General features: G+C 53.1%; 1 protein-coding gene across 2 annotated transcripts in view; it reads left to right on the forward strand.

Annotated features, from left to right (window-relative positions):
- CRAMP1 (cramped chromatin regulator homolog 1) overlaps nt 1-27,482 on the forward strand; it is a 59,103-nt gene extending 31,621 nt beyond the window's left edge. The window contains exons 7-21 of one of the 2 annotated variants that reach the window (XM_033101551.1): nt 5,183-5,268; nt 5,704-5,827; nt 6,950-7,031; nt 7,520-8,662; nt 11,319-11,496; nt 13,704-13,885; nt 13,989-14,063; nt 16,501-16,582; nt 17,533-17,637; nt 17,868-18,046; nt 18,725-18,793; nt 19,385-19,616; nt 20,422-20,586; nt 22,613-22,758; nt 23,551-27,482. In XM_033101551.1, coding sequence (XP_032957442.1) covers nt 5,183-5,268; nt 5,704-5,827; nt 6,950-7,031; nt 7,520-8,662; nt 11,319-11,496; nt 13,704-13,885; nt 13,989-14,063; nt 16,501-16,582; nt 17,533-17,637; nt 17,868-18,046; nt 18,725-18,793; nt 19,385-19,616; nt 20,422-20,586; nt 22,613-22,758; nt 23,551-23,715 — 3,013 coding nt within the window. In that variant the 3' untranslated portion in view covers nt 23,716-27,482. The remainder of the gene's footprint in view (nt 1-5,182; nt 5,269-5,703; nt 5,828-6,949; nt 7,032-7,519; nt 8,663-11,318; nt 11,497-13,703; nt 13,886-13,988; nt 14,064-16,500; nt 16,583-17,532; nt 17,638-17,867; nt 18,047-18,724; nt 18,794-19,384; nt 19,617-20,421; nt 20,587-22,612; nt 22,759-23,550) is intronic. The other variant, XM_033101552.1, reaches the window with a different exon arrangement.
- Nucleotides 27,483-27,807: the final 325 nt, after the last annotated feature.

The following is a 27,807-nucleotide window of genomic DNA, read 5'->3' on the forward strand; positions in this document are numbered from 1 at the left end:
GCACATTGATGCCAGGTGCCATCAGCTCCTTCCTCCGCTATGACAAAAGAGTGTCATATTCCAAACCCTTCTGCATCTAAGAGGCAAGATGGCTACTGTTGTAATCTTTCAGAAAATGTTATCATAAAAAAGTTCCAACATCAGTGAAGTTGCTAGGATAGCACAGCGGCCACCTGCATACCCTTCGTCTGCACATCCCAGTAGAAGCGAAGAAAATGAGATGCTCTTTTCTTAGAGGCCAGTTTCAAGGTAGCTCACATGGCCCTCGTGCATTGCATAGCGGGAAAGAAAACCGGAGAGGTGGTGAGGGAAGCAGAAGCCTCTCAGGCAGTGCCCACAGGGCGTTTGCTCCTGTCAACAGGGATTTCAGCCAGTGGGTCACCACAGCGCCACCTTGGATGGATGGGCAGTGAGCCAGCTGTGAGGAAGCCCGTCACAGGCGCCTTCAGCTCTTAGGGTCCTGACCTGCTCACCCGGCTGCTCTGGGCCTGGGTGCCATACCTGTTACTTTGTTGTCTCTCAGGTGCTGAGACACCCAAGAAAAGGTTTGAAACAGCACAAGGTGCCGTGCCAGCTCACTGAAAAGATTTCTGTCCGTAGCCATAGAGAGGTCGGAAAGCCTGCTGCATGACACGTTCATTCATAAGTTCTAGAAGGATCTGAGTGCCCATGTGTGCCAGAGCTGGGCAGGGCAGCTAATGAAGTTCATAGAACAGAGATGTGTGTGTGTGTGTGTGTGTGTGTGTGTGTGTGTGTGAGACATGCACAATAACCTGTGATGAATGGAATCATGAAACTGCCAGGATGCAGGAAGCCTACACATCGAGTGCCCAGGGAAGGCCTTTCGGAAAGTGATGGCGTTTAGGATCAGATCTTAGAAAAAGGTGAACTGGGCGCACAGAGGGGCAGTGGGGGCCAAAGGAATGGAAGGTGCAAGGTGAGAAAGGAGCCACGGGACTGAGGGGGCTGGCGTGGGGGTGGCGTGGGGTGAGGAGTGGATCCAGGAGAGTCGGGCCAGACCGCTCCGCAGGAAGCGTGGGGATCTGAGGATCTTGGCAGTCCTGGGGTAGCAGGAGAGCCCCTTGTTTTGGGTGAAAGCATTCCTTTAGTTCCGTAATTTCTAATAATTTATATACTCTTGTGTTTTGCTTATAGTTCCATAATTTTTTTTTAAAACAAACTTGACTTTTGAGAGCCATTCTAGGTTTACAGGAAAATTGAGTCATGAGTACAGAGGTTTCCCGTCCACCCCCTTCGTCTGCACACATTCTTGTTACGAGCATCTTGTATTCAATGGTACATCCTGTTAGAATTGACGAACGGTATCGATGCATTAATATTAGCTAAAGTCCATGGTTTAATTAGGGTCCACTCTTGAAGTTGTACATTCCATGTGTTTTGACAAATGCGCAGTGTCCTGTATCCACTGTTATAGGATCTGAAGGGTACCATGTTTCGCCGAAAATAAGACCTCACCGGAAAATAAGCCCTAGCATGATTTTTCAAGATGACATCCCCTGAAACATCAGCCCTAATGCGTCTTTTGGAGCAAAAATTAATATAAGACCCGGTGTTATTTTCAGTGAAACACGGTAGTTTCACTGCCCTAGAAATCCCATGTTCCCCTGATTTATCCCTCTCCTCCCTGAGGCCTGGCTACCTCTGATGTGTAGTGTCTCCATAGTTGCCTTTTCCAGAAGGTCATGGAGTTGGACTCATACAGCAGGTAGCCTTTTTAGAGCAGCTTTTTTCACTTACAGTTGTGAGTTTTTACAAATGCATGGGTTTGTGTACCACCACGACCAAGATACAACTCAGATCCGTCACCCCCAGCTCCCTCATGCGGCCTCACTGGGATCATCCCCTGCCCCACACTCCGGGGCCCCAGCAACCACTGAGCTGCTCTCTGTCCCTTAGTTCTGCCTTTCCCAGAATGTCATGTGAACAGGATAATACCCGTGTGGTCTTCTAAGACCGGCATCTCCCACTCTGCAGTCTGCACTCGCAGATCCATCCACGTGGCTGCATGCGTCCGTTCAGGCCTTTTCCTGTGGAGTAAGGTCCCCTATGTAGCTGTTCTGTGGTCTGTTACCATCCGCCAGAGAGGGACAAGGGCTGTTAAAGAGACTAAGTGACTTTAAATATTCCCTCCTGCACATACCTCCAAGGTAGGAGAGGGTGCCTAGCTATAAGGAACTGCCAGACTGCTTTCCAGGGAGAGCTCCAGTCGCTCCCCACTCCCGGTGTTACCAAATGGTTTGTTCTTTGGAACCATCCTAGTGGGTGTGAGGCGATATCTCGCAGTGGTTTGGGTTTGCATTTCCCTGATGACTAATGTTAAGCGTCCTTGCGCTTATTTACCATTTACATATTGTCTCTGGTGAGGTGTCTGTTCAAATCTTGTGCCCGTTTTCTTATTTTTGAGTTTAGAGAGTTCTTTATAAATTCTAGACACAAGTCTCGTGTCACATAGGTGATTTGCAAATATTTCTCCCAGTCTGGGACTCGTCGCGCTCTTTACGGCGCAGAAGTGTTTAGCTTTGATGAAGTCCAATTTGGCATCTTTTTCTTTTATGTTTTCTGCTTTTAGTGTTGTATCTAAGAACCCTTTGCCTAATCCAAGGTCACAAAGATATTCTCCTGTTTCCTTCTAAACGTTTTATGGCTTGAAATCCATCATCTATTTGGGATTAATTATTGTATGTGATGTGAAGTTCATACCGCGGTGTGTTTTTTTTTGGCCCACGGGGGTACAGTTGTTTGAGCCTCACCTGCCGAAAGGACCATCCTTCCTCTATCAGCAGCTTTTGCATCATCTAAGGTCAACGGACTGTACTGTGTAGTTTTATTTCCGGACTTTCAATTCTGTCCCACTGGTTAATGGGTCCATTCTTTCACCAACAGGCATTAGTGTTTAAGAACAAAGCAAAAAGCCTGTAAAGGTGAAACAGAGATGTGGGAAATTAGTATGGCACCTTGATTTAAGACCAAAAAGCATTGGTGTTTAACCAAGTTCCTGTCCACGCTTCTCATGCAGACCTTCTTCAATGAACTGTGAATCTCCTTTTGTTATAAAATTGTGGAATGAGATAAAGGACTAAATGAATTGCGAAAAGCTCTAAAATTAAATCTTACTACATTGGTCACAGCGCAGCAGCATTATTTTCAGATGTATCAAATAACTTTGCAGGAAAGAAAAGAAATCTCTCAGAAAGGAAAGCCAGGCCCCCATACACGTACAGGAATTGCTCTGTTGCCTGTTTTATCAAAGTGACACTCAGTGCAGGGGTTCGGCTAGAACCCTCTGTGTTACATTCCATCAGAGATCACACTGTGATTCTTCTGCAGATAGTACTCTCAAACCCTTTTGCCTGTCAGTCTCGCTGGTGTGGGGGTGGGGAGTTCGGACCCTGACCCGAGACCAAGGCCAGGCCTGAGAGGCCTTCTCCCTTGAGCAAGACTTTCTTTACCTGTGCAGACTCCAGCCTCGGGCTGCTCCTAGCACTTCCATTTGAGAGAAAAGGGAAGGGATTGTGATCTCAGAATGGTTATCTAGTCGTAAAAAGGGGACTGCTCAATTTTACTTTAAAAAAAAAAAAAAAGGAAGTCACAAAATAGCAGTTTAACGGAAAATGTGATTATGACAAACACAGGTGCCACATGACACAGCTCCACCTGCTCTTTACGTCTCGCCTGCTGCTGTTTTGTTTTGTTTGGGGGCAGACGCAGCAGAAAATGATGATGGGCAGAAAAGTGCACTTGTCCCCGGAGCCCTTTTTGGAGCAGGTTCTTTAAGAATCCACTCGGTACTTAATTACTGCTCTTTCCACACGCTCCTCCCAGCTCCCTCCCCTTCAGCTCTGCTCAAGCATCATTTACTCTCACACCTCCATAGTCGCAGCCTGAAATTCCCTTGGGTTCAGGTGGCTAAGACAAGCGTTTGGTCTCAGTGGAGTGTGGTGCTTGTTCAATGCAGACTTACCCTCTCTGAATTGTCAAAAAGGGGGGGAAGCTGGCTTCTTGGGGTCTTCCTGGGGTCACAGTTGGGAATTGGTCAATTGAAAAAGTTAGTTAAAACAGAGTCATAAACACAACATACAAGGACCTTTCATAAAGGACCTGTTCATATTTCATAAAACATAAACCTACGTTTGTTCACCAACCCCTGGGTGGCTGGCCAAGGCCTATTCTTTGACGGGGGCCAATCCTCAGAGTTCTGGGTGGTTTTTAATCTCAGACGCTCTAGCCAAGATGCATTGTTTGCAATTTCCCGTTTTCAAGTGGAACGAGCATTGGGACGGCAGACTGTTTCTAGGTGCCCCTTAGGCTTTAATAGTTTTCTTCCCCGCACTTAGATTGACTGCCATTTTTTAAAACAACCTACCTTTATTATTTCCAAAGCATCCCAAGTATGTTTTATAGAAGGACCTATTTTTGTGGCTTTTGTACTCGTTTATAGTATTTCTTTAATTGTAGCATTAGATAAATTACTGCTTTTTTAGAAGGACCTATTTTTGTGGCTTTTGTACTCGTTTGTAGTATTTCTTTAATTCTAACATTACATAAATTACTGCCACAGCAGTGTTCAGACAAGAGTGTCACCAGACTTGGGCCAGGCCCTGCTGACTCTGGGCCTGCCTACAGGTCATTTGGGGGAGCACAGCACATGATGCCCCATGCCTGCTGGCTGTGTGCTCCAGGTCCCCAGGCCTCTATAGTGTGGATTATAGAGGGACCAGGGGACGTCACTGATGTGGAGATGCCGTGGCCTAGAGCTAGATTGAAAGGTCATGTACAGACGGGTTGAGACCTGCTCTCGCGAGACCCCAAGGAGGACGAGAGAAGGGCGTGTCATCTGACATCGGCTCCATTGTCATGGGCTTTCCAGGGGATGGGGACAGGAGCTCGTGCCACGCCAGTCGCTAGGCAGGTGGGCAGGGCAGGGCACGTTTCCTGTAAATGGCAGGTGTCCCCTTTGCAGTGTGAGGTGTGGTCGGGAAAGGAGTGGGGCGTCCAGAGCCATGGGCTGAGCAGGCGCTCCGGAGACCGGGGGGGCGTCCAGCCAGGGCCTTGCCTGCTCTGAGCCCTGTGTGTATTGGACACGCTGGCCCTTCCACACTGCACTGGGTGGGGAGTGACTGTTCAGTTAGAGGCCTCAGCACTTCTTTCAAACTTTTCCCAGGGCCACCACAGTACGTTACAAAGGGAGAAACCTGCGGATCAAAGCACCCATGTGCCGAGCCCTGAAGAAGCTCTGTGACCCAGACGGTATGTGGGAGGTGGGCTGGGATGGGGTCGGGAGGCGTTCTGTTCTCCATTTATTGATGGACATGTCCAGCTAGAAAAGTCTGCCTTGGTGGCTCTGCGTCTGGGCCTGCCTAATCCCATGGGCAGTGTCTGGGTCCAAAGCTCCTGGTCACTGCACTGTGTCCACTCAGTCAGTCAAGGTCAGCTCAGGAGCCACAGCAGCATTCAGACGAAGTGGCAGCCATGTCAAGAGCGAGTCTCGTGGCCTGGTCGTGGCCCTGGCTCTGTGGGTGCCGGTGCTTCTCTAGGCCAGGTCCTCACAGGCGTTTCCGCCAGCCCTGCTTTCCCTCCTGGGCTGTTAGCCCACAGCTCCTTCCTGACTGAGTTGTCTGGCCGAGTGCTTTGCCTTCTGCATGACGGTCTCTGCCAGGCTCTCACGGCCCCTTCCTGTCACAGGAGTGAGTGACGAAGAGGACCAGAAGCCAGTGCGCCTGCCCCTGAGAGTCCCCGTGGAGCTGCAGCCGCGGAACAATCATGCTTGGGCTCGCGTGCAGAGCCTTGCCCAGAACCCCCGGCTCAGGTAACTGCCTTTGGCATTTGTGGGGGAGCCAGCTGCGAGGGTTGGGGCCAGAGGGCGGTGTTCAGGTCCTCTCGAGGGCCCCTGGATGAGAAGATTTCACCCAGTGCTGTAAAATTACGTGGGGGTAGGGTGTGGGGGCGGTGCACCATTGTTGGGGTCCTCAGATTTTGGGGCACCACCTGGAGGCACCGAGCTGCACACACACACCTGGCATGGGTCTCTTGGGTCAAGAGCGGGATGTCGGAGGGCGTCGTGGCTGGCAGGTTGATGGCTGCAGAATCTTTCCCTCGTCTTTCCCCCCTGAGCCCCTTTCCATTCCTCTTACCATTTCCCTGAAGATTTGCGTCTGGTTTATGGGCAGGGCACCACTGTAGGTATGGACCATTTTCCAGTTATACATCTTTTTTTTAGATTGAGGTAAAAGTCACAGAACGTAGAGTCAGCCATTAGCCGTTTTAAAGTTTCCAATTCAGGACATTGAGTACCTTCACAGCGTTGTACAGCCACCACCTCTGTCTAGTTCTAGAACATTCCATCACCCTAAAAGGAAACCTCATACCCCCCTGAATAGTCGCTCCCCATTCCCCTGCCCTGGTCCTTGGCCCCCGGCAGCCATGAGTCTACCTTCTGTGTCTGTTCTGGACATTACACATCAGTAGAGCCACGCATTGTGTGGTCCTTTCTCAGTGACCTCTCACTCAGCATCATGTTTTCGAGGGTCACCCGTGTTGTAATGTGTCAGTGCTTCATTCCTCCCACACGTATTTTTCATTTTCTTGGGATTCATTGAGGCTGGCCAGCGTCCCCTTCTAGAACCCAGAAGGCTCTTAATAGACTGAGATGGTGGGTTGTGCCAAAGTCCACATCCGGGGTGACATCTTCCGCTGTAAAGGGTACACAGGTCTCGGTCTTGTCTTGCAGCTTCATGTGAGTCACCAGTTACCTCAATTTAAAAGGTTAAGTTTTAAGAAAAGGACTCAGTGGCCCTGCTGGCCCCTCCTGGTGCCCTCCCGGGATGTCATTAGTCTTGACAGCATCGTCGTGCTGCCGGCCGCCTCCGGGGCTCCTCAGGAGGTTGCCTCCCTGTCTGACAGCTTCCCTCTTCCTCTCTGTTTCCTGTAGAATGATCGTGGAGCTCCATCGGAAGGTCTCCAGCCTCATCGAATTCTTGAAGCAGAAGTGGGCGCTCCATGAAGTGCGAATCGTATCTTTCCTACTTAAGCACTGCCCCCCGCCAATTTTGCAGCACCTGCTGCCGGGGAATGGGGTCCCACATCTCAGTCCTCGGGTTGCACGGGGGCCCCATGGGTGTCGCAGCTGTGCTGTGAGATGGTGTCGAACCTGAACTAGAACCTGCATCCCTACGTCCTCTGGGTTTTGGGTGTGCGCCCCCTTTCTGACCTTAGAGTGTTAGAACTGTCACAGCAGCCCTCCACGTGGTGAGTGGCCACCTTCTGGCCCGCGGAGGGTGGCCCAAGCATCCCTGCCAGCAGGTTGAACGAAATGACCAAGGACAGACCCAGTTCTTCCTGTCCTTGGCTGGCTCCCAGCCCTGTCCAGTCCCTAGCCAGGAGGGAGAGTGTGGGGTGTGGGGTTCCCAAAGAAGGAAATGCCTGGTTCATGCTTTCCCCAAGGCCCCACGGTGACCAGGGGCGGGCACTGCTGCATGTGCTTCCTTGACAGTGCCCTCAGCGGAAGACGCTTGCGGAGCGGCAGCTGCAGGATTCATTCGTGGAGCCGTCACAGGAGAAGGTGGCGCTGCACCTGTTCCCAGGAGAGAACTGCACCCTGACCCCGCTCCCAGGGGTGGCCCGGGTGGTACACTCCAAGGCTTTCTGCACGGTGCACTGGCAGGAGGGCGGCCGGTGCAAACAGAGCACCAAGGACACCCACACGCTGCCTCCAGCCCAGATCCTGGGCATCCAGAGTGGCCAAGGCACGGCCAGGGGCCAGGTGAAGTGCCCAAGGGGCAGCACCGAGGGCAAGGTCGGGGGGCGGCCTCCTCCCTCCACCGATGCTTCGCAGAGCTCCGGAGAAAGTTCCCCTGAAAGTGCCCCTGGGGAGGGGGCCGCCCCAAGCCTCAGCAGCCTGGACGCTCCTGACAGGCTTCCCCCCGGGCTCCAGGACACTGGGGTGCAGCTTGAGAAGACCCCTACGGCCGCTCCTGCAGAGGGTGGGGATGGCCCTGCCCAAGAGCCCGGGGCCATGATGTGTGCCTGTGGCCAGCTCCCGGAACTAGAGGATGAGCTCTCCCTCCTGGACCCCTTCCCCCGCTACATGAAGTCCTGCCAAGACCTCATCATCCCCGAGCTGTGCCGCTGCACAGACTCTCGTCCCTTGGCGTGTGCCTCCCCAGAGACGCGTGCCCCCAGCAGCACCGAGGCAGCCGACCTTGGCCGTACCAGGGCCCCATCCCCCACCTGCGGCCCGCCTGGCCCGGAGCCTCAGCCCAGGCCAGGTCTCCAGCCAGATGTTTGCACTAAAGACTTAGCAGACGCTCCTGCAGAGGAGCCCCAGGAGAAGGCGAGCCCTTCGGACCTCCCGCCGCCTCAGGGACAGCCTGCCGCCAAGCCCCCAAAGGATGTCCCCGCCAGCCGGCTGGCCCAGCAGCTCCGCGAGGAGGGCTGGAACCTGCAGACCTCCGAGAGCCTGACGCTGGCCGAAGTCTACCTCATGATGGGCAAGCCGAGCAAGCTGCAGCTGGAGTACGATTGGCTGGCCGTGCTGGGCCCCGAGGGCCAGGCCCCCGGCAGCTCCCCGCCCGCTGCCTTCCACAAGCAGCGCCTCCTCGGCTGCCTCCTGAAGCTCATCTCCACTGAGGTCAACCCCAGGCTGGTGAGTGAGCGTTGTTGGGCTCAGCAAATAGGCCCGGCCCCACTGCAGTCGGCCAGAAGTCCCACAGGCTCCTTGGGGCCGGGCAGGAGGCAGGGACCCTGGTGACCAGGGAGGCGGAGGCTGTCGCAGACCATGTTCTCTTGAGCAGGGCTACGCAGAGCGCGGGTCAGGGCTCTGGCTCCCTGTCTTGTGGGGCTCACACAGGGCTCCAAAGAGGACAGCGACCAGCAGATCATCCCTGTGGGCCTTTCTGAGCTTTAGTGGTTCTGCTGACCCCGAGCGTACCGGCTGACGGCACATTGTGCTCAGGCGAGGGGGCAGACTCGGCCTGGAGCTGAGCAGATCAGGCTGAGATATCTAAGTGTCAGCAGTGTCAGGTGTCCACAGAGAATGACAGGGGCGAGTGCGTGCTTTAGAATGGCTGTCCTGGGAGGACGGTGGTGGCACAGCCTCGATGGAGCGCGTGGGTGGAGCTGGGAGGGGACAGATGGGATGCCGGGCTGTGGGCTGTGGTCTGCACCGTGGGGCTGCCGTGGGGGCAGTGCCGTGCAGAGCAGCGTGGGCAGCCGTCCAGGAGGGGGCTAGTTGAAGTGGTCTGGGGCTCCTCGGGAGCTCCAGGGTGTGTGGGTAGTCCCTGAGCCCAGGGAGTGGCTGCGGCGGCCCAGTGAGGGGAGGCCACGCCAGGCAGGCCATGGCCTGTGACCCCCACACTGGGGGAGGCTGATTAGCAGAGCTGCAGATGGGGCAGAAGTACCGCTGATGGGAACGTCTAGGCGGTGTGGGACACGTGATAGCAGAGTCCAGAGCAGGTTGGTCCCAAAATGGGTGTGTGGTGTGGTGTGGTGTTTAGAAGCCTGGAGGTCACAGGTTCCAGAAGAAACAGCTAAGGAAGCTGAACGAGGCCTCGTTGGACAGGCTGGGACTGCAGGCTCACTGTGCCCCCCTCAGTGCAGATTCAGGTTCACAACCAAGTGCAGGGGGTGCCTGGGGCCACGCACCACCCCTTCCGCTTTCCCTGGGCAGACGCACTTGGTCTGAATTCAGTGTTCCGCCGTGGTTTCCGGTGTGCCTCTCGCACTGGGCACCTCTCCGTTTGTCGGGCTCCGCCGCTGCACAGTGCTCACATGGACGCGCTCCGTAGCAGCGGTGAAGTGAATCAGTGCTCGTGAGAGATGGCTCTGGCAGGGGTGGGTGGGAACTGGCTGGACGCGCTGCAAGGTAAGGCAAGGCCTGCGGGTGAGCAGTGGCCTTTGGATTTGGCGGTGTGGAGGTGATGCGTGGACAAGCACACACAACACTGGGGTGGCTGGGCAGAGATGAGGAGTCGAAAGCACTTTTTCAAGGTTGTCTTTCGGAGGAGTCAGGAGAGGAGACTAGGACACGTGAGCATGTCCAGTACCTTAGAGAAGGAGGCCGACCGGGGCCGGCTCCTGAGGAGGCTGGAGGCAGCCTGGCTGAGGTAGTGGCCTCATCCTCAACAAAGAGGACGGTGGAGCAGGTTGGAAATACTATTGCAGAGAATGCGAAGCAGGGTGCTCCGAGCCATGGTCTTAAAGTGGGGTCCCCAATCAGCAGCCTCAGCGTCCCCAGGGAACTCGTTAGAGGTTCAGGTTCTTGGGGCCGTCGACCGTGTTTTGACCCCCTCCACCAAGTGATTCTGACGCAGCTGGGACCAGAAGCCCCAGCTGAGATTGGGGACCTTGAATTAGAGATGGACAGCCTGGCCCTGTCAAGTCCTGACAATCAGGTGCCCTGGGGGGGTCAGGATGCTGGCAAGAGGCTGGCTGGGGGATTGAAGAGTGAGATTGAATAAGCTCAGCAGGAGGGATACAGAGGTGGGCGTGGGGGCACCCCACGGAGAGGAGAAGGTGGGTCAGGGCCGGGGCCTGAAGGGCCACGGAGGAGGTGCGGGGCCGCGGAGCGAGCAGAGCACACGAGGCTGTGCTGAGAGTGTGGACGGAGGTTCCGCAATTCACGGGACAGTCGGTCCCCCAGGTGGGCCTGGGGCCTGGGTGCCGGGGAAGAGAGAGGAGGAGGAGGATGGCTGGTGAAGTCACCAGGGTGAGAATGGTTGTGGCTGGAAGGGAGCGTGTCTGGCAAGGACCCAGGAGTGGAGGCCGCGGCCGCCTACGAAACCCCCGGGGTTGGGCTTCTGACTCAGCAGGGGGCTCTTCAGCTGTGATTGTGTTTAGTTCTAGAAGTGAAATCTGTATTTCCTTTGTCTGACTTCCGACCAGAAGACGCCACTGTGGTCGTCGTAGTCTTGCTTTATGAGGAGGCCAATTACAGTCGCTTGTCCTGTAGCAGCATCTTCTGGCAGCTTCGGCAGTCCCTGGGCTGCTAGGGGTGCCCACTGCTTTCAGCTGTCCCTCCCTGGCGGTTTGCCTGTCCGTGCCACCTGCCTGTGGGCAGTGAGGACAGAGGTTTCGGGAGGGAGAGCGGTGGTTCCCGAGTGTCTGCCTGACGTGTTTTTGAACGTGGGCGCTGCTCAGTAACTCAGGGATGCAGACCTTTGCCGCCATGAAAGTGTGGTCTCGGGGCCTTGGTTGTCCCTCTGACCTCTGGGAGCACTTGTGCCTCCCGCTCTGGGACGCTCATTCCAGAACCGTTGTTCACAGCTGAGTTTGGCCGTCGTTTCGGCCCGTGTCTGTCCTAGGCTCCCGAAGCAAACGCCAGCTCCACGGCCTCGGTGAGGCCCGCCCAGGAGGAGCAGTCGACGACGCCCCCAGGAAAGGTGGTGACCATCAGCTCCCGGAGCCCCCGCTGTCCTCGAAACCAGTCTGCCCTGCGCAACAGCAAGACTTTCTCGCCCAGCTCCGCACCTTGCCCCTCAGGTGAGGCTCAGCAGCCATGCTCCCCCAATCCCCACCATCGGGGCAGGCTGTGGGGCCGGGGGGCTGTGCCAAAGCCGAGGTGCGGGATGCCCAGTCAGCCAGCCACGGTCCGGCAGGTGGGGTGACGGTACAGAAATCACCACCTCAGGGAACGTGAGCCTGTCAGCAAGGGCTTTCGGGTCCTGGGGTTGTGGGAGCTGGTGGGGAGTGTGATCCTTGGCAGTCTGTTCACTTTGGGGGATCACGCTTTGTGAGGTGAACCGAAGCCTCCATAACATGCTGAGTTGGTGGCTTAAAGTCGGACAAAAGCTGGTGCTTTCTGAAACTTCTAGAGACTGTTTTTCTTCACATCTAACCTATTAAGCCTCAAATAAAAACCAAAAGGAAAAAAATGTCAAAAAGAAACTCCAATATTAAAGAAGCCTTAGTCGAAGGATTCTCTAGCACTTTGACACAAGCCTTGAAAAGAGACAGGCTGACCTGCCAGTTCACGGTGTTCCTTTACCCCAGTCGTATATCTTGGGAGGAATTTAAATTAATGGGGTTACTGGATACGTAAAACACCAAAATCAACATGAACCATTTCATTTCCCTAAGGCCTCGGTTTTCCTTGCTTAGTATTTTTGTAATAAAACATTCATTATTGTGGCTCGAGTCATGAACTCTGGGTGCATTTGAAAGGAAGAAGTAAGAAACCTGCATGCGTTCTGCGGCCCCGCCCCACCACGCGTCCTGTGCCTGGGTCCATGGCGGGTGCACCGGAGCCCTGCTCCTTCCCCACGCCCCTCAAAGTCCTGCAGCTTTTCCTGAGACTGAGCTGACATGGGGAGGCCGGAGCTGAGGGCTGGAGAGTTCCTTTGTGTCCTGTACCCCAGATGTCCTCCACACCAGGCAGAAAGGGCATCGAAGCGGCTCCTGTATGTAGGCAGACGTTCTCACTGCAGAACCTTGGCCGTCCTGGACTACCCGGGGTCCCTGCCGGGATGACCGGGGTGCATCATACAAGACGCAGCCCCACCTCTGTTCTTACTCTGAGCTAGACGGGTGCTCCAAAACCTGCAGTACGTTTTTGGCCGAATACACCTAATGCCCTGATGTGTTAACAGTTCTCTAGGATTATTTTCCATTCAGAGAATGTCACTAGCTTTATGGTTTCTCTAACTTACTGTGTGGAGAATAGCCTGCCTGTCAGTACTGGAAGGCTCCATCTCCTTGAGAGCACTTTATGGGGGCCTTCGAGAAAAGTAAAACAAGTAAGCTGCTGCGCTAACCTGTTTCCCAGCACAGCACGCTGTGGGTGGGCGGTCCTTACAGATAAAGGCATGGTACTCGGTGGTGGGGCTAGCTCGCGGATTGTACAGTCTTTTCCCGCCTTCCATTCTGTTTTTAAAGTTTTGTCATTCTGTGCACTCTTTAATATCCACCTTCTTTCTGAATTGAGGATGCTTCTAGACCAGTGCACCTGCAGTGCTAGAACCAGACTAGTGCTTTGAAGACCTGGTCTCTGAATGCCATGAATGCCTCACAGATTTGCAAATAAAAAGACCCACCCTACCATGAATCAGCAGCACCTATGATCATGAAAACTGCTAGCAGAGGCCCAAAATAGTGATTCCTAAGTAAATATTTTCTGTTCCTCTGTCTCTGGGTCTGTTTTCTGTACAGATTAGAAATTTAGACAGTTAGAGATTTAAACCAGGCATCCACAAACTTCGGCCCACAGCCTACTTGTTGTAAATAAAGTTTTATTGGCACACGGCTGTGCTCACTAGTACACACACACATTATCTGTGGCTACTTGTGTGCTACAGCTGCAGAACTGGTTCCACTAAGTTCAACAGAGTCTGTAAGGCCCACAAAGCAACATTTATTACCCTGTCCTTTAAAGAGAGAGTTTGCTGATCCTGGTCTGTACGAGATGATCTGGAAGGTTCTTCAGACTCTGAAAAGTCTTTGAAGGCGTAGCTGCTCTTCCCACTGAGTATCAGAGTGGTAAAGAACATTTATCCTGTCTGCTCACAGTGGGCACTGGAATTTCAGAGAGAAAGATGGAAAAGCAGATTTTATGGGACTAAGATACAGGGAATTCCTTTCCAGGAAACTGAATCAGGAGTTCTTCCAGATTTTCTTCCTGGTAGAGCTCCATTCACACTGGAGATATCGCTGGGTGAGGGTAGCTGTGTTCACTCTCCCTTCTCCTTTTCTAGGTTTGAGAAACCCTCCAAGACCCCTCTTGGTGGCTGGTCCCTCCAGTACAGGAAGCAGTGACTCAGATGGTGGCCTTTTTGCTGTCCCAACAACATTGCCACCCAACAGCCGACATGGGAAGCTCTTCTCTCCCAATAAAGAGACAGAATTGACTTTCCTTCAGCACCTGAACTCCATCAGTGTAAGTGAGGGGACCGCGCACTCCCCCACCCTCCCCCACCCCCCCGCTTGCCTTCCGACCTGTTTGTGGAGCAGACACGCTCAGGGTACTGTTTTCCTCACAGATGCAGTCGGATTTCTTCTTGCCAAAGCCCCGGAAGTTGCAGAACCGGCACCTACGGAAGCCGTTGGTGGTCCAGGTCAGGCACCCCGGTCGGGCCTGCGAGGGCCGGCCTCCCACCCCCACTAGCCAAGCTGCCCGGACACACTGGTTTCCTCCCGTGTTTTGGGTATTCGTGTGAAATGGGGAACCCCTGCCCCTTCCTTCCTTTTATGAATAGGGTGAATAAAGGAGTAACAGTGACCCTAACTGTACCTGGAAATAATCAGGTACAACCTCAAAACTGCTTGCAAAAAAGAAAGTTCTGGGGATTCAAGTCCCAACCATGTCCCAGATTGGGATATATTTGAGGACTCTCAGAACATCTATTTATAAATACATAGTCGGTGGAAGCAGTTGGCAAGGTGTACGGATTGGCCAGAGGTCAGACCTCTCTGGAGCTCAGAAGGATGAACGCCGGGGGGCCCCATAGATGCCATCTGCAGACCAGAGGGGAGATCCAGGAATGAGAGGCACGTGAGAAAGAGGGCAGTTTTATTCGGAGGAAAAAAGACAAAAGAGGCGAAGCTGAAATTCTGACATGACTATAGGCGAAGGGAGTTAGGCATGTGCATTGTTTTGGGGTTAATGCATAGGTCTCCTTTTGTGAGCCTTTAGAAAAGAAATCTCTTGAGATGAATTTATTTAGAAATGAGACGTTGCATGGCAGGTCTTAGGAAAGAATTGGTATCCTAAATCCCAAGGTTTTGTGTGTGTGTGTGTATGTGTGTGTGTGTGTGTGTGTGTGTAGACTACAGTTGACCCTTGAACAACGCAGGGGTTAGGGGTGCCGACCCCCTGCATAGTCGAAATCCGTGTATAACTTTTGACTCCCCCAAAACTTAAGTTGTCCCTCGGTATCCGCAGGGGATTGGTTCCAGGACCCCCCACGGGTACCAAAATCTGCGGATACTCAAGTCCCTTATATAAAATGGCGTAGAACAGTGCAAACAGTCGGCCCTCCACATCCGCGGACTCCCAACCGCGGATCGAAAACAGTACAGGTATTTATTGAAAAAAAATCCACCTGTAAGTGGACCCGCACAGTTCAAACCCGTGTTAGGGCCAACGGTCATTTAGTGTTCATGCATTTGGTTTTGGTGTATTTGGGGAAGTACATGCATCCCCGCCCTGGCTGAGTGGGGAGCTCCATAGCTGATAGGTCCAGGCTCACCAACCAAGTCCCCTGGCCTGCGATGGTTGCTTTTTGTTTTGTTTTTTAACAGCTTGACTGAGAGGTAATTCACATACTGTGAAGTTCACCCATTTAAGTGTACAGTTCCGTGGTTTTTAGTGCATTCACAGGGTTGTGCAACCAGCACTACTGTCCAACCCCAGAACATTTTCATCATTCCTGACAGAAACCCTGTAGCCATCACCCACGTTGCCCCGGCCCCCGGCAACCACGAATGTACTTTTTGTGGATTTGCCTGTTCTGGGCATTTCGTATAAGTGGAATCACATACAATATGTGGTCTTTTCCATTTACTGTTTCTATGAAAAGTTTAATTGGAACATGGCCATCATCATTCATTTCCATGCTGTCCACAGCTGCTTTCATACCAGCAGCGTGGAGCTGAGTAGCTGCGACAGAGACCATATGGCCCCAAAGCCTAAAATATTTCTCACCTGCCCCTTTGAGGAAGTGCATTTGGAGCCAAGGTGTCATACCTGCAGCTCCTGACCTTTCGGCGGTCACCCCACTCACTGCCTCTCGGCAGCCGAGCAGACCTGCGGCCCTTCCTGGCAAGTGTGCAGCCCCGATAGCACCTCCTCTGCTCTGTGCCAACAGCCTGGGGCGCTTCTGAGGGGCGTGGAGATGTCGTCTGTGCATCAGCAGAGACACAGCTGTGCACTCAGAGCCGGAGGTCCTCGGGACGCCTCTGTGTTGACAGATCCTTTCTGTTAATATTTGACTTCAGTGACAGTGTCGGCAGTTGATCCATTTCCTTCAGACGGCAGTCATCACACTGGAACTTCATTATTCACACCTAAGAGCCCTGGGCAGGCCCGCAGGAGGGGCGGGTCCTGGACTGTTGGGTGAGGCAGAGCGCCTCGGGCCCTTAGCCCGTCTGTGTTACAAACAGCCACGTTATGTTCTTTAGCCCGGATTCAAGGAGGTCCAGAATAAGGAGGTGTCTTTTGCAACAGTCCACTTTGAGTGGTTGTAAACAGATATGTGACTAGTTGCATTCCAGCCAAGTCCAGAAGAATGTTCTGGTTTAACAGTGGAGCGTTCTGAGAAGTTTGATCCCTCGGGGCTTTTTTCAGAAAGGACCCCATGTTCGTCACCTGGGGTGCACAGGATGTAGGCCGCCCCAGGAATCCTTGTGCCGTCAGCTTTAGAAACCCCCATCTGGTTGCACTCAGCGCCCTGTTATCGGGGATATCCCTTTACAGCTCTGTGCTGGTTTCCTCGGTGATTTTTGGCCTGGGGTCTTTTCATCGCCTGATTGTTGGCACTCTTCCCTCCACAGAGAACCCTGCTTCCTAGACCCTCTGAAAACCAGTCGCACAACGTCTGCTCCTTCTCCATCCTCTCAAATTCCTCCATAACTGGTAAGCACTGGATTCCTTACGTCAGCTTTTCTTTTCACCTCTCCTTACTTGCACGTGGCCCCGTCTTTGGGAATGGCTCCTGGAGTGACGTTCCCGGCATTCCTTTGTCCATTCTGTCACCAGACACCGAGTGTGGCTCTGTGCTGGGCCCAGGCTGCGGTGTGGGGAGGTGTGGACCTCGGACAGGGGGAGCACAGGCCGCTTCCTTCAAAGGTGGGCTCAGGCAGCCCTGCTGGGGAAGCTTTAGGGGAGCTTTAGGTTTAGGGGAGCCCTCTCGCTGTAATGTCTTGTCAGGAGTTTTACAGAACAGATGTGACCTTGGGGTATACAACTCAGGCCTTCATAGGTCTCTAGGTCAGTGGGGGCCCCAGCTGTTTAAGGTACATTTTCTTGAACACTGAGTGATGGTTTAGTGAAGCACCTACTCCGTGGTTTGTCTTTTAAGTCAGTATTGATGTTCACATTTCAGATTTACTTCCTACAGGACCCAGACTGCTTTTTCTCATGCCTCTTTTTCACCTGCAGAAAGCCTCGTAGGAAAGAGCCCAATTGCAGAGGCAGAGATCTTAGTCCGAGAGGCCCAATCTTGGTCCGAAACTTGGTGCTCTGAGTCCCTTAGAGGAGCCGGTAGCTTTACTCGGGTGCCCGTCACCCTTCAAGGGCCACGTACATGGGCTGACAGCACCAGTCACAGCCTTTCAGCCCCTGGGAGGCACAGCGGTGCCTTGCCATCACAGCTGCCAGAGCTTTCTCTTCCTCTGGGGCCTGTTTGACTTCCGACTTCTTCAAGTTAGCAAGTGTTTGGGATATTCAGTGGTTTCCGCCTTCACTTACCTTCCGTGGACCTGACCGTGGCTGTGACACAAACCCTCCGTTGTCCCCGCCACGCAGTCAGAGGACACTGGGAGGCAAGCGGGTTGATGCGGCTGCTTCTGTTCTTGTCGTCACAGGGAGAGGCTCGTTCCGGCCCATCCAGTCCTCCCTGACCAAAGCGGCTCTGTCTCGGCCGATCATGCCCAAGGTCCTTCCGCCCCAGGCCACGGGCCACCTGGCCAGTAAGTTTCTGTGATCAGCATGGTGACAGATAGCATGCGAGGGTTCAGAGTGACATTTCTGTTTTCTTTTTCCCCAAGCCATGCCGTCTCATTACCCTGCATAGAGAGCAGGAAAGCCATTGACCTAGCGTTGAAATGAGACGTGAGGGAGAGGCTGTTCCCTTGAGCCCTGCTGTGCATGTTTGGGATACCCACGGAGCGACGATTGGCAGTGTCCTTTCTGTTGCCAGGTGCTGTTGACTTAGCAGCTACGAGTGCTGGAATCATCCCTGGGAGCCCTCTCCCTGTCTTGGATGCCGACGGCTTGTCTGGCATCTCGCCACTGTCTACAGATGAAGCGACAGCTGCCCTCTCGGGTCAGGACTCCACCGGTACCCACCAGAATGGAGACCCCATCCCCACCGTGGGGGTGAGTGTTTAGAAGGACTCCTCCGAGTTACCCCCAGCTTTCAGGATGGGTCAGTCATTCTCCAGAGGGATGGCAGCCAAGTCCATGGAGCTGAGGTCAGGCTGGACCCCAGAGGGGACGGGCCTCATGGCCCAGAGGGGAGTCACTGAACCAGGGGTCTGTGGCGTGAGCAAGCACCGCGTGGCCCAGAGGGGAGAGCCACGGCAGACTGGGGACGGGCCTGCTGGGTGACACTGGAGATTTTAGAACTGAGACAAGCACAGAGGTCTGTACATCAGCAGACTTGTCAGACGTCAGCTTGGTCTGAGAAAGAACTTTAACCATGTGGGCCAAATGTGGGCCTCGTGACCCCCGACTGGCACTCGTCTCTGACTCTCCCAGTGCTCTGATGGCTCTGGTTCCACGGCCCAGCGCTGCCTGAGGGCTCCAAGGCTTTGACTTGACAATCTTCGCTTCAGGGATTCAGTGGCCCACCTTCTGGAAGTGGCGGGCTGGCTTGTGCTCACTGGAGAGTTCCAACCTAGGCTGAGAGGGGTTCCTGTGCTGCTGGCTGTCCGGAAGCCGGGGAGTGCAGTGGCTCTTTTCCTCGGGAGCTTGGTGGCCGGCGAGCCCTCGGGCGGAGTTCTGGCATGCTGTGTGTAGGGGCTCACTGGCTTTCCTGGTGTTCTTTTTTTGTAGGGTGCAAGCGACCCATTCGTCACTATCCCCTCGAGGCCTGAGCAGGAGCCAGTGACGGACAGTTTCCAGGTAGAGTGTGCTGCTGGCTACTGAGCCAAGTAGCTACCCCAGGTGCCCCCTCCAGTGTCACCTCCCCGTCCTCATGGTCCTGCCAGCAGGCCTGCCCTCTCTGCCCTAGACTGCCAGGATGTGGAAAGGACACACGGACCCCCAATGGCTTATTCCTGCCACTCACTTGCCTGGATGGAGGAACACGCATCTCCTGTCTCAGGCTCTTTCCTCCCCTCTGTGAGGAGGGCTGATTCAGACACAGTTCTGGAAGAACTCGGTTTCCTGGGTCAAGGGGAGGAGGTCGTCAGCTGGTAGCATTCCCTGACAGGCACCTTCTGCCCAGGTGTTACCAGCTGTCCTGTGGGCAGGGGAAGCAGGTGCAGGCCACCCCATCCTGGCCTTCCGACTCTGCATCCCTGGATGGTTTCGGGAGAAGTAAATGCCCCAGGGTGTTTCTTACGGGAAAGGAGGAGGTGCCTGTGGGGTCATCACCTCTCTGTTGACTAGCCCATCACTTGGTTGCCACTTTGTGGGTCTGAGGTTGATTTTTCGTTCCTTAGTAGGGATGGGTGGATGAGTTGTGTCTGAACAGTCCCTGTCCCCCACCAGGGTTCGCCTGTCCTCTCCCTACCTGAGCTGTCCAAGGCTCCTCTCCACAACGGGCTCTCCACCCCACTGCCGTCGGTAGAGAGCTCCAGCACCCGGCTCTCTCCACCTAACGTCTCTGCTCTACTGGACATCTCCCTGCCCGGCCCGCCCGAGGACGTACTCTCGCAGGGGGAGCCTGCCACGCACATCAGCGACTCCATCATTGAGATCGCCATCAGCTCCGGCCAGTACGGTAAGGAGCAGGCTGCCCCTGCACAGCCTTTCTGGGATCAATTCCTTGTCAGGACAGGGGGTCCAGACTTACCCTTGACCTCCCACCTAAGTATTTGCCAAACCTTCTGTATATGTTCCCATCCGGATCTCACTTTTGTGTATCAAGCACCTGCCACCTATATGGCCGTCCCAGCAGAGGCAGCACAGGTGGACGAGGTATGGGCAGGACCCACAGCTGTTCTGGTGGAACTGCTCTTGGCCTTGAACCGACAGAGAGCAGGCCCACAAGGCCCCTCCAGCCCATGGATCAGATGTGGCGGGGTTCTGAATCTGGGTGGACGCCTGTGGGGTTTGCAGATTCCTGGAGGTTGGGCCGGTGTCCTGGTAGCAGGGGCGTGGCTCGTGTGCTCTGGTCTGATTCAGGCCATGGATTCAGACAGCTGAGTTCTCAGCTTGGCAACGTGTGGCCGTGGGCAGGTCACTGGCTCCCATGAGCTGTACTTTCCTCAGCAGTGCACTGGAGATGGCGTCACCTCACAGGGCTGTTGTGAGCAGCTGTGAGAGGATTTAGGTGAAGCTGTTGGCACAGGGCTGGCTCCATCCGTGATAGCTACAGCCATTGTCATTCCCTAAGATGGGCACGTGTCCCTACTGGGGGGACCCCCATTTGCAGACCAGTGTTGTTCACCCTCTGGAGGTCCCAGTGGAGTCCTGGGTTTCCAGAGTTTAGCAGCAGTGCTGTCCCGCTGCCTTAGTGGCAGTTTGGGGAAGCGGAGTGCTGTTCCCCCCACATGGCATCTCTGACCCAGGGTTTTGGTTGACAGGTGAAGGAGTCCCTCTTTCTCCAGCAAAACTGAATGGCAGTGACAGTTCCAAGAGTCTTCCCTCCCCAGCCAGCAGCCCCCAGCCAGACTGGATCGCCTCCCCAACCCACGACCCCCAGTGGTGCCCCAGTGACCCCACGGACTCGTCACTCAGCAGCTTATTTGGTGAGTGTCTGTGGAGGGTGCCCAGGTCTCTGTCCCAGACCAGCAGGGGATGAGCTGGGCTCCACACGGTGAACTTGGGGGAGGGCCGGGAGTCTCGGTTCTGTCTGCTGTCTGGGACTGTCTGCAGTCCTGGGACACTAGGACTGTTTGCTCATTTTCCAGAGTTTATTTTTTTCTGCATCACTCATATATGAGAGAATGCCTAGATTTCCAGTGTGCAGTTCATGGGGCTTTGGCACCATGACACCCTATAACCCACAGCCCCGTTGAGATGTAGCCCATGTCCATGTCCGCACACAGCGCCCTGTGCTCTTCGCCAGTCCGTCCAGGTGTCTCGGCCCCTCCCTCACTGGGGACTTCTGCTCTTGCTGCCCATAGCGGGGGCAGAAGAAATGGGCTCTTCGTGCTCTTAGCTGCCCTCTTTCTGTTCTCGGTAAAGTGTTCTGACGTGGATGGTCTCGTGGCGTGTTGACCACAGATTGGCGAGTTCATGGGATGTGTTCATCCTCACTGGGCACCAGGGGTTCATGTGGTGGGAAGAGGATGCTGGGGAAAGACACGCCGGCCTCAATGTCCCACGTAGGAGGGATTCCTGGGGCACCTCTGGGATCCGTGCACTTTGCGTTTTTCCTGAGCCCCAGGGCGTGCACAGGGCCACTGTGGCCCCAGACGGGTATGTAGTACTCATGTTGAGCAGGGTCAGCACCCTGTGTGGGTGCCACACGTGATGGCTCAGAACGCGGGCTCGGGGCCGGGTGACGGGGAGAGCCAGCGCCGGACGAGGGTCTCCTGCCGTGAGCGTCCCATGGAACAGTGCATAGAGGGGGTGGGCGTGTAAGTGACTGGAACTGACACTGTACTCACCCACCAGCAGACTGGTTAGCAGCCCTTCCCTTAGGCAGCTTAATATAAGACACACTGTTAACCCTTCCTTTCTCTGTGAGGTCGGTGGGAACCTCCTGGTAAGCTCTGTTGGACTTCATCTAAATGATGTGCTGGTCTGATTCCGACATAGCTAAATTAGCAGGGACCTGACCTAGCTGTACTGATCGTTAGCTGTAAACTGGAAACAATGTTCACATCCTCTCATTGGCTTGTGAGGTGGAAGGTGGGAATTCAGGATGGAAAGTGCAGTTTGAAGCTTCACAGGAACACATTTGGGTACGTGAGGGGTTATTTCTAACCAGAGCCCTCATTTTGCAATATGTCCAGATCCAAGGAGTCCAGATCACAGTCAGGCTGTGGGGGAGTAAAAACCAGGCTTTAGACAATCTGTCCATTTCTGCATCAAAATTGGAGTGAGTGTGTATATCTATGTAAAAGTTAATAGAAAATGACGTCTTCCTGGGCTATCCCAGAATTGTTTTAAAATTATTATTTTTTTAAATTTGAAACCCCATGTCAAATCTTGCCAACCCCAGTTCAAAACCCCCTAACAAATCACTCTTAGAATTGATGGTGATTTGTTAAAATGGCAGATCCTTTCATTTGTATTAAAAAAAATATCCAAAAGAAGGAGGAAGCTCTGTTGCCTTGACAGGAACAGCCCTGGCATTTTCTGGCATTAATGTAGAAATAATGTTCCTCTGATGAGATATTTTCAAGGAAGCACTTTCTTATTTACTGCGTGGTGTAAAATATGCTAAATGTGTTCTTACATTATTATGTCACTGCTGAAAGTTACTTGCACTATAATAGAGGTATTTTCTACAAAAAAAACAAAGAACAGTGCAGACCTCTGCAAAGTTAAATAAGAATCATGAAAAAATTGCAAATCACCTTACCTGGAGGTGAGGGTGGTGTCCAGACAGCAGTTTTCCAGGAGCACTGGGGGCCCCTGGAAAAATGCGGCCGATTTATTCATGCTGCTGGGGACCCTCCGAGGTTACCCACACCGGAGAAGCCAGGGACGTGTGGATGGACGCCTGCTCAGGCCTTTCCCAGCCACCTGCAGCCCTCAGCATTCTCCCCTCGGCCTGGCGCCAACCACGCCGGTCTTAGAATGTGTTCCTCCTTCTCTTGGCAGCAAGCTTCATCTCCTCAGAGAAGGGCCGGAAGATGCTGCCGACTCCAGTGGGGACCCACAGCGGTACCTCCCTGCTTGGCCCCAGCCTGCTGGATGGAAACTCGAGAGACTCGTTTGTGTCCAGGTCCCTGGCCGATGTAGCAGAGGTAAGTGCACACCTTACACCCGAACTTGACCACTAGCCCCTGTTCTCAGTGCACAGAACAGGCCCATTCTCCTGAGGCTTCCACTCCAGCAAAGGGACATCCAGTAAGCCCTGAAGACGGTATGTTCCGTGTATTTGTCCACAGAATAAAATCCCAGTACCTGAGGCCCTACTATACACACTCGAGTCTCGCTCTGTCTTCCACTCTTGGTTGTACTTACTGTCATGTCCACCAGCTTTCCTGTTTCTGGAAGAGCCAAAGCCTGTTCCCACCCCAGGGCCTTTGCACTTGCTGTTTCTTCTGACAGGAACGTTCTGCCCACCCCCCTGGCAGCCTTTGTCTTCTTTCTCCACTCGCCTCTCCTTCAAGCTACCCCATGGTCTCTGCGTTCCACTCTGTGCCATCTGCCTGTTTGTTGGACTGTCACTCCCCCCACCCACACACACACACACACACACACACACACACACACACACACACACGTCTCATGTGGAAGGAACCACCACTCTGATCCCGGCAACCCGGTGTGCCAGGTTCATGGTCGGCTCCCTTCACACTTGTCAAAAGAGTGAGAATTCAAAACAACAGGTGATTCTCCCCAGAGCACTGTGCTGACGTTACGTGGCCAGTTGATGGGAAGTTCTGATCTTCACGGTAGAGACCGCAGGTTCATTCGCCTTGCACTGAAGTCCCACTGGAAGTCACCTCCCGTCACCTGGCCAGTCACCTCCAGTCCAGATGGCAGGGCAGCTGCCAGCTGACGCCGTCTTGCCTGGTGTCCTCTGCCCGCAGGTCGTGGATTCCCAGCTGGTGTGCATGATGAATGAAAATAGCGTCGATTACATCTCTCGGTTCAACGATTTGGCCCAGGAGCTGTCCATCACCGAGCCGAGCCGCAGAGAGGCACTGTTTGATGGCAGTGGTGGTGGCCCCCCTGTCACTGACCTATCCCAGTGACCGCACCTCGGGCGGGGGCATCCTGGAGACGCCAGAGGAGGGCTTACAGGGCTGGTGGTCCCCAACTGTGGTGGGTGTAGCCCTCTTCAGACTAGAGGAAACAAACCAAGCCCAGGACCCCCGGGAGACGGTCTGAATAGAGACACCTCTGCACCCCAGAACGCACAGCATGCTAGAAGCCTTGTCCCAACAGGCAGAGGACAGTGGTGGCCTGGGAGAAGAGGACGAGTTCTGGAAGGGCCGACAGTAGACATCGCTGTGGCTTGGAGCAGTTCTTCGCCAATCGTGGGGTCTCAAGTTAGGGTCTGTGTCGTGACCACATTTCCACCCACACTTTGGCCTTGGTTGTTGTGTTGGATGGTCCGGTGGGTTTTCTTGCTGAGAAAGAATATGGGTGTGCCCTGGCCTAGTCATTGCTTCCTGGGTAGTTGTAACCTCCCCGCTCTCTGCAGGGAGTGCCCAGGCCATGGCTGCATTCTTTCTGCCAAAGCTGTGCCTCACTGGTTGCTTCTCTGCGGAGCGATGAAGGAGGGGGGACGGCCAGCTGGGCCGGCTGGGCTCTGCCTGGTGGTGTCTGCAGCCGACACAGTAGACACTGATCACATGGCAGCAGAGTCCCAGGGCAGCGTCACTGGTGCCATCACCCCCGGAATACTGATCTTTGCCTAGTGCTTTCCCATCTAGACTTATGTTGTGACCAACTGCACAGGAGGGGGAAAGAATCATGTCGTATGCAGGTCGTGTGGACTTTTAGGAAAAATCCTGCTACGCTGGTTGCAGAATGTTTTTCTTGTGTTTTAAGAATTAGGAGACAATGAAGAGGAAGAACAGAGTTGAATTGTTTCCTTCCTGTATCCATCTGCAAGTTTCTTCTAGATGATCTAAGATGTTATTTCTCTCTATTGGGATGATCTTTAAGCACCCGTTTGACAGTTAAGACTTTCCTGATGAGTCCTTGAATTTCTGATGTGTTTCTATTTAGCATCTGAGCCAAATGGACTTTGCAGGGATGGTTCTCTTCTTCAGTCTCCTCTTCTTTTCAGTTGCCTTGGAGCAGAGCACGCCACGGTGTGTGTTTCATCCCTTGCATCTTCTTTTGCCCTGTGGTCTCCTATTTCTCTTCCTGTTCAAGGAATGCAGGGAAGGGTCAGGCATCCGGGGGCAGCCACAGCACTAACCACACCCCTGGGTTGTGCTCACTCCGTGAGCCTTCCTGGGTGACCAGTAGTCACCACTGCAGAGGGTCCAGCGTCCGGTCCTTCCCCAGAACAGGACTGCCAAGGCCCCTGTGTCTGCTCAGCCTGGGGAGACTCAACACGTAACACACAGTCCAGTCACATCTGTGTGGCCAGGAGCCAGTGCACTGGTGTTGGGCTAGTCATACCCATGCCACCATCCCACCTGCTGCATCACCCTCCCCGGGAGACAGGATCACCCACCTGAACCGGCCACTATTTCTCCTGCTCACCTTTCCTCTTCCTCCACTGGCAGTGGAGTAGCAGCCCTCGAGGCCAGTCCTGGCCCTCTACACGTGTGAAAAAGGGAGAAAGGTCTTTCTCATGTGCAAGAAGAGTAAGACGCTCTTGATCCCATAACCTCACCAGCCATTTGCAGCTACTCTAGGCTGCAGACAGGGTCGTTCACTCCAAGCCATGGAGGAAACTGAGGACAGCTAGCTTCCAACCAATAGCTTCCTTCCTTTGTCTCAAGTGTTTCTCAGAGCTCTTGCCTCCAAGGTGGCTTCCTTCTTTCAGATCTGGTTCTAGCCACAAACATCAAGAAAAGCCTTCTGGGCTCATAAGAAAAGTCCCAAAGCCATGGCAATATTAAAGAAAGGGACATGGTGCCACTTTATTAAGAGATAAAGACAGCATTGTTTGAACCAGTTTCTTTAAACGAGGTTGTGTTTTGTGATCAATATATCAGCTTCCTGAAATTAGTACCTTACTGGGCTGAACAGGATCTGGAGATCTCTCTGTTTCTCTGGGCATCTGACTTTGTTAGGTCTGCAGTAGGTTGGGAGACCAGGCCAACTTTTCGACTCGCTTCCTCATACCCCCTACTGTCTGGGGTCAGAGATGCCAAGTAACGTTACAGCACCGCCGCTGCGTGTGATGCCCAACGGCAAATGTGTCCTGTGCCAGGAATGGTAGGGCTCCTGAGCTACTTGTCCATCGGGACACCCCGAGACCGTCTAGTGGGTGGGCTGGCACTTGTTACCCAGTGACATCGAAGAGGAGGAAAACTCGGGAGATTCAGATCAGCCGTTGGAGGCTGTTTGGCAGCACCTCTCACCTGGGTCTCTGGCATAGACTCCATCAGGGAGCGCCGACTGTGGCCAGTGTCATCCACTGGGAGGTGGGGAGGGAGGAGAGTGGATGACACTTCTCACCTGTAATAAAGCTCACATCATTCCAGAGAATTCTGCTTCTCTAGCAACCAGACGCCCAGTATAAGTGTTTGCTTGCCATATCAAGGAACATGGTGTCATTTGTAGCATTAAAACAATGGATGCCTTTTCCCCCCAGCCTAAATGAATATATATGTATAAAAATAAGCAACTGTTAAAGGCTGGAATTTTCAAAGACCCAAGCAGAGCAACCTCCCACTTCCTGCATCTTCCTCTGCCTGCCCAACAGAAGTTGTGATAGTCTCACTATGCACCTGTGGCTTCCTTTGTGCATTCGAGCATGTTGTAATTAAGAGCAGATCAGTCTCTCGGAAACATCTTTTCCTGGTCACTCGAACAGGTCCTGGGATCTTTTGCCGATTCCTCTTTTGTAAAGATTTGAGACTGAGTATGTCTGGTCTCAAGGGAATTGGTGTTTAGACCTTGATTCTTATTGTGACTTCTAGTGGTGAGCGTTCCGTTCTTCAGAAGACAGAGGCAGGGTGAAGTTCACGGTTCCACACGAGGTGTGTGACGACATTTTTTCATCTCTCTGTATCTTCTAGGTGTAGAGCACTTCCTCAGGGAGGGGTATAATTGGAAACATTTCATCAGTTGCTCGCCTTGCTTTCCCACATCTCTGAGTTCTGAGCCTCAGAATCCCATTCTTTATCATGCTGTGTCATGACCTCTACGGGTGGGTGTCCTTTTCAGTGTAATAGCGTCTTTACCTAGATCACACCATTGAATCCAAACTCGTGCAGACAAAAGTAATGGAATAAAAGACACTGGAAACAAGTGGAGGAGGAGAACAGCAGCTGCTGGGGGTTTTTTGGTTTTGGTTTTTTAAGACATTGAGATCTGTCAGATGCGTTTGTGAAGAAATAGGGCACTTTGTCTTAAGGAAGGACAAAAAAGGGAAAGAAACCACAGCAAACGTTTCCTGACTATCAGAGCTCTCCTACTCCCACAGCAATTTGTACATCACATTACGTAAGTAAGTTCAGTCTTGGAAGCACTACAGCAACGTGTACCCTTCGTTCTGTGACAGGATAACTGGCTCCAGAGCTGATCCGGGTAGCAGAACGTATTGCTGTTTCTTTTAATAATTGTTAAGCCATATCATCTAAGGTTTTCGGCTTGTTTGAGATGTGAATTTGTTTTATAGATTATAAATATGCATATATAGTGTATGTATAAAGCAGAATGCCTGTCCTGATTATTTTTTGTACCATATTGTAAATTACATTATTTATTCTTTACCAATTTTGGGAATAAAAGGTGTTTTGGTTATTTAATATAATAAACAAAAGCTGTTAAACTTATGTTTAAATTTCCAGTTTAACTTGTAAATCTGTTTTTATTATTGTGCATAAATACATACTAATACTTGATCTAATAATTATTGTTTCTGCCTTTTTTTTTTTTAAGTGTGCACTTAAACAAATAGCTCAAGTGACTTCCGTTTCGTAAGATCTTAGAAGAATAGATGGGCTGTCCGTGGTGTAATTTAGCCACAAAACTCTGCCGGCTGTTTTTTATTTTTGTTGAGTCAGAAATAGGGCAAATGGCGCATGTTATCCCTTCGTCCCTATTTATTTATGACTATGTCTTTTGAAGCGCCCTTCCACATCCCAGGACTGGGCAAAACTAGGAACTGCTGAATCCTGAAAAGACTGAATTCAGATTAGCGTCCTTTTGCC

Source organism: Rhinolophus ferrumequinum (assembly GCF_004115265.2).
Source record: "Rhinolophus ferrumequinum isolate MPI-CBG mRhiFer1 chromosome 15 unlocalized genomic scaffold, mRhiFer1_v1.p scaffold_54_arrow_ctg1_1, whole genome shotgun sequence".
NCBI classification, from domain to species: Eukaryota; Metazoa; Chordata; class Mammalia; order Chiroptera; family Rhinolophidae; genus Rhinolophus; species Rhinolophus ferrumequinum.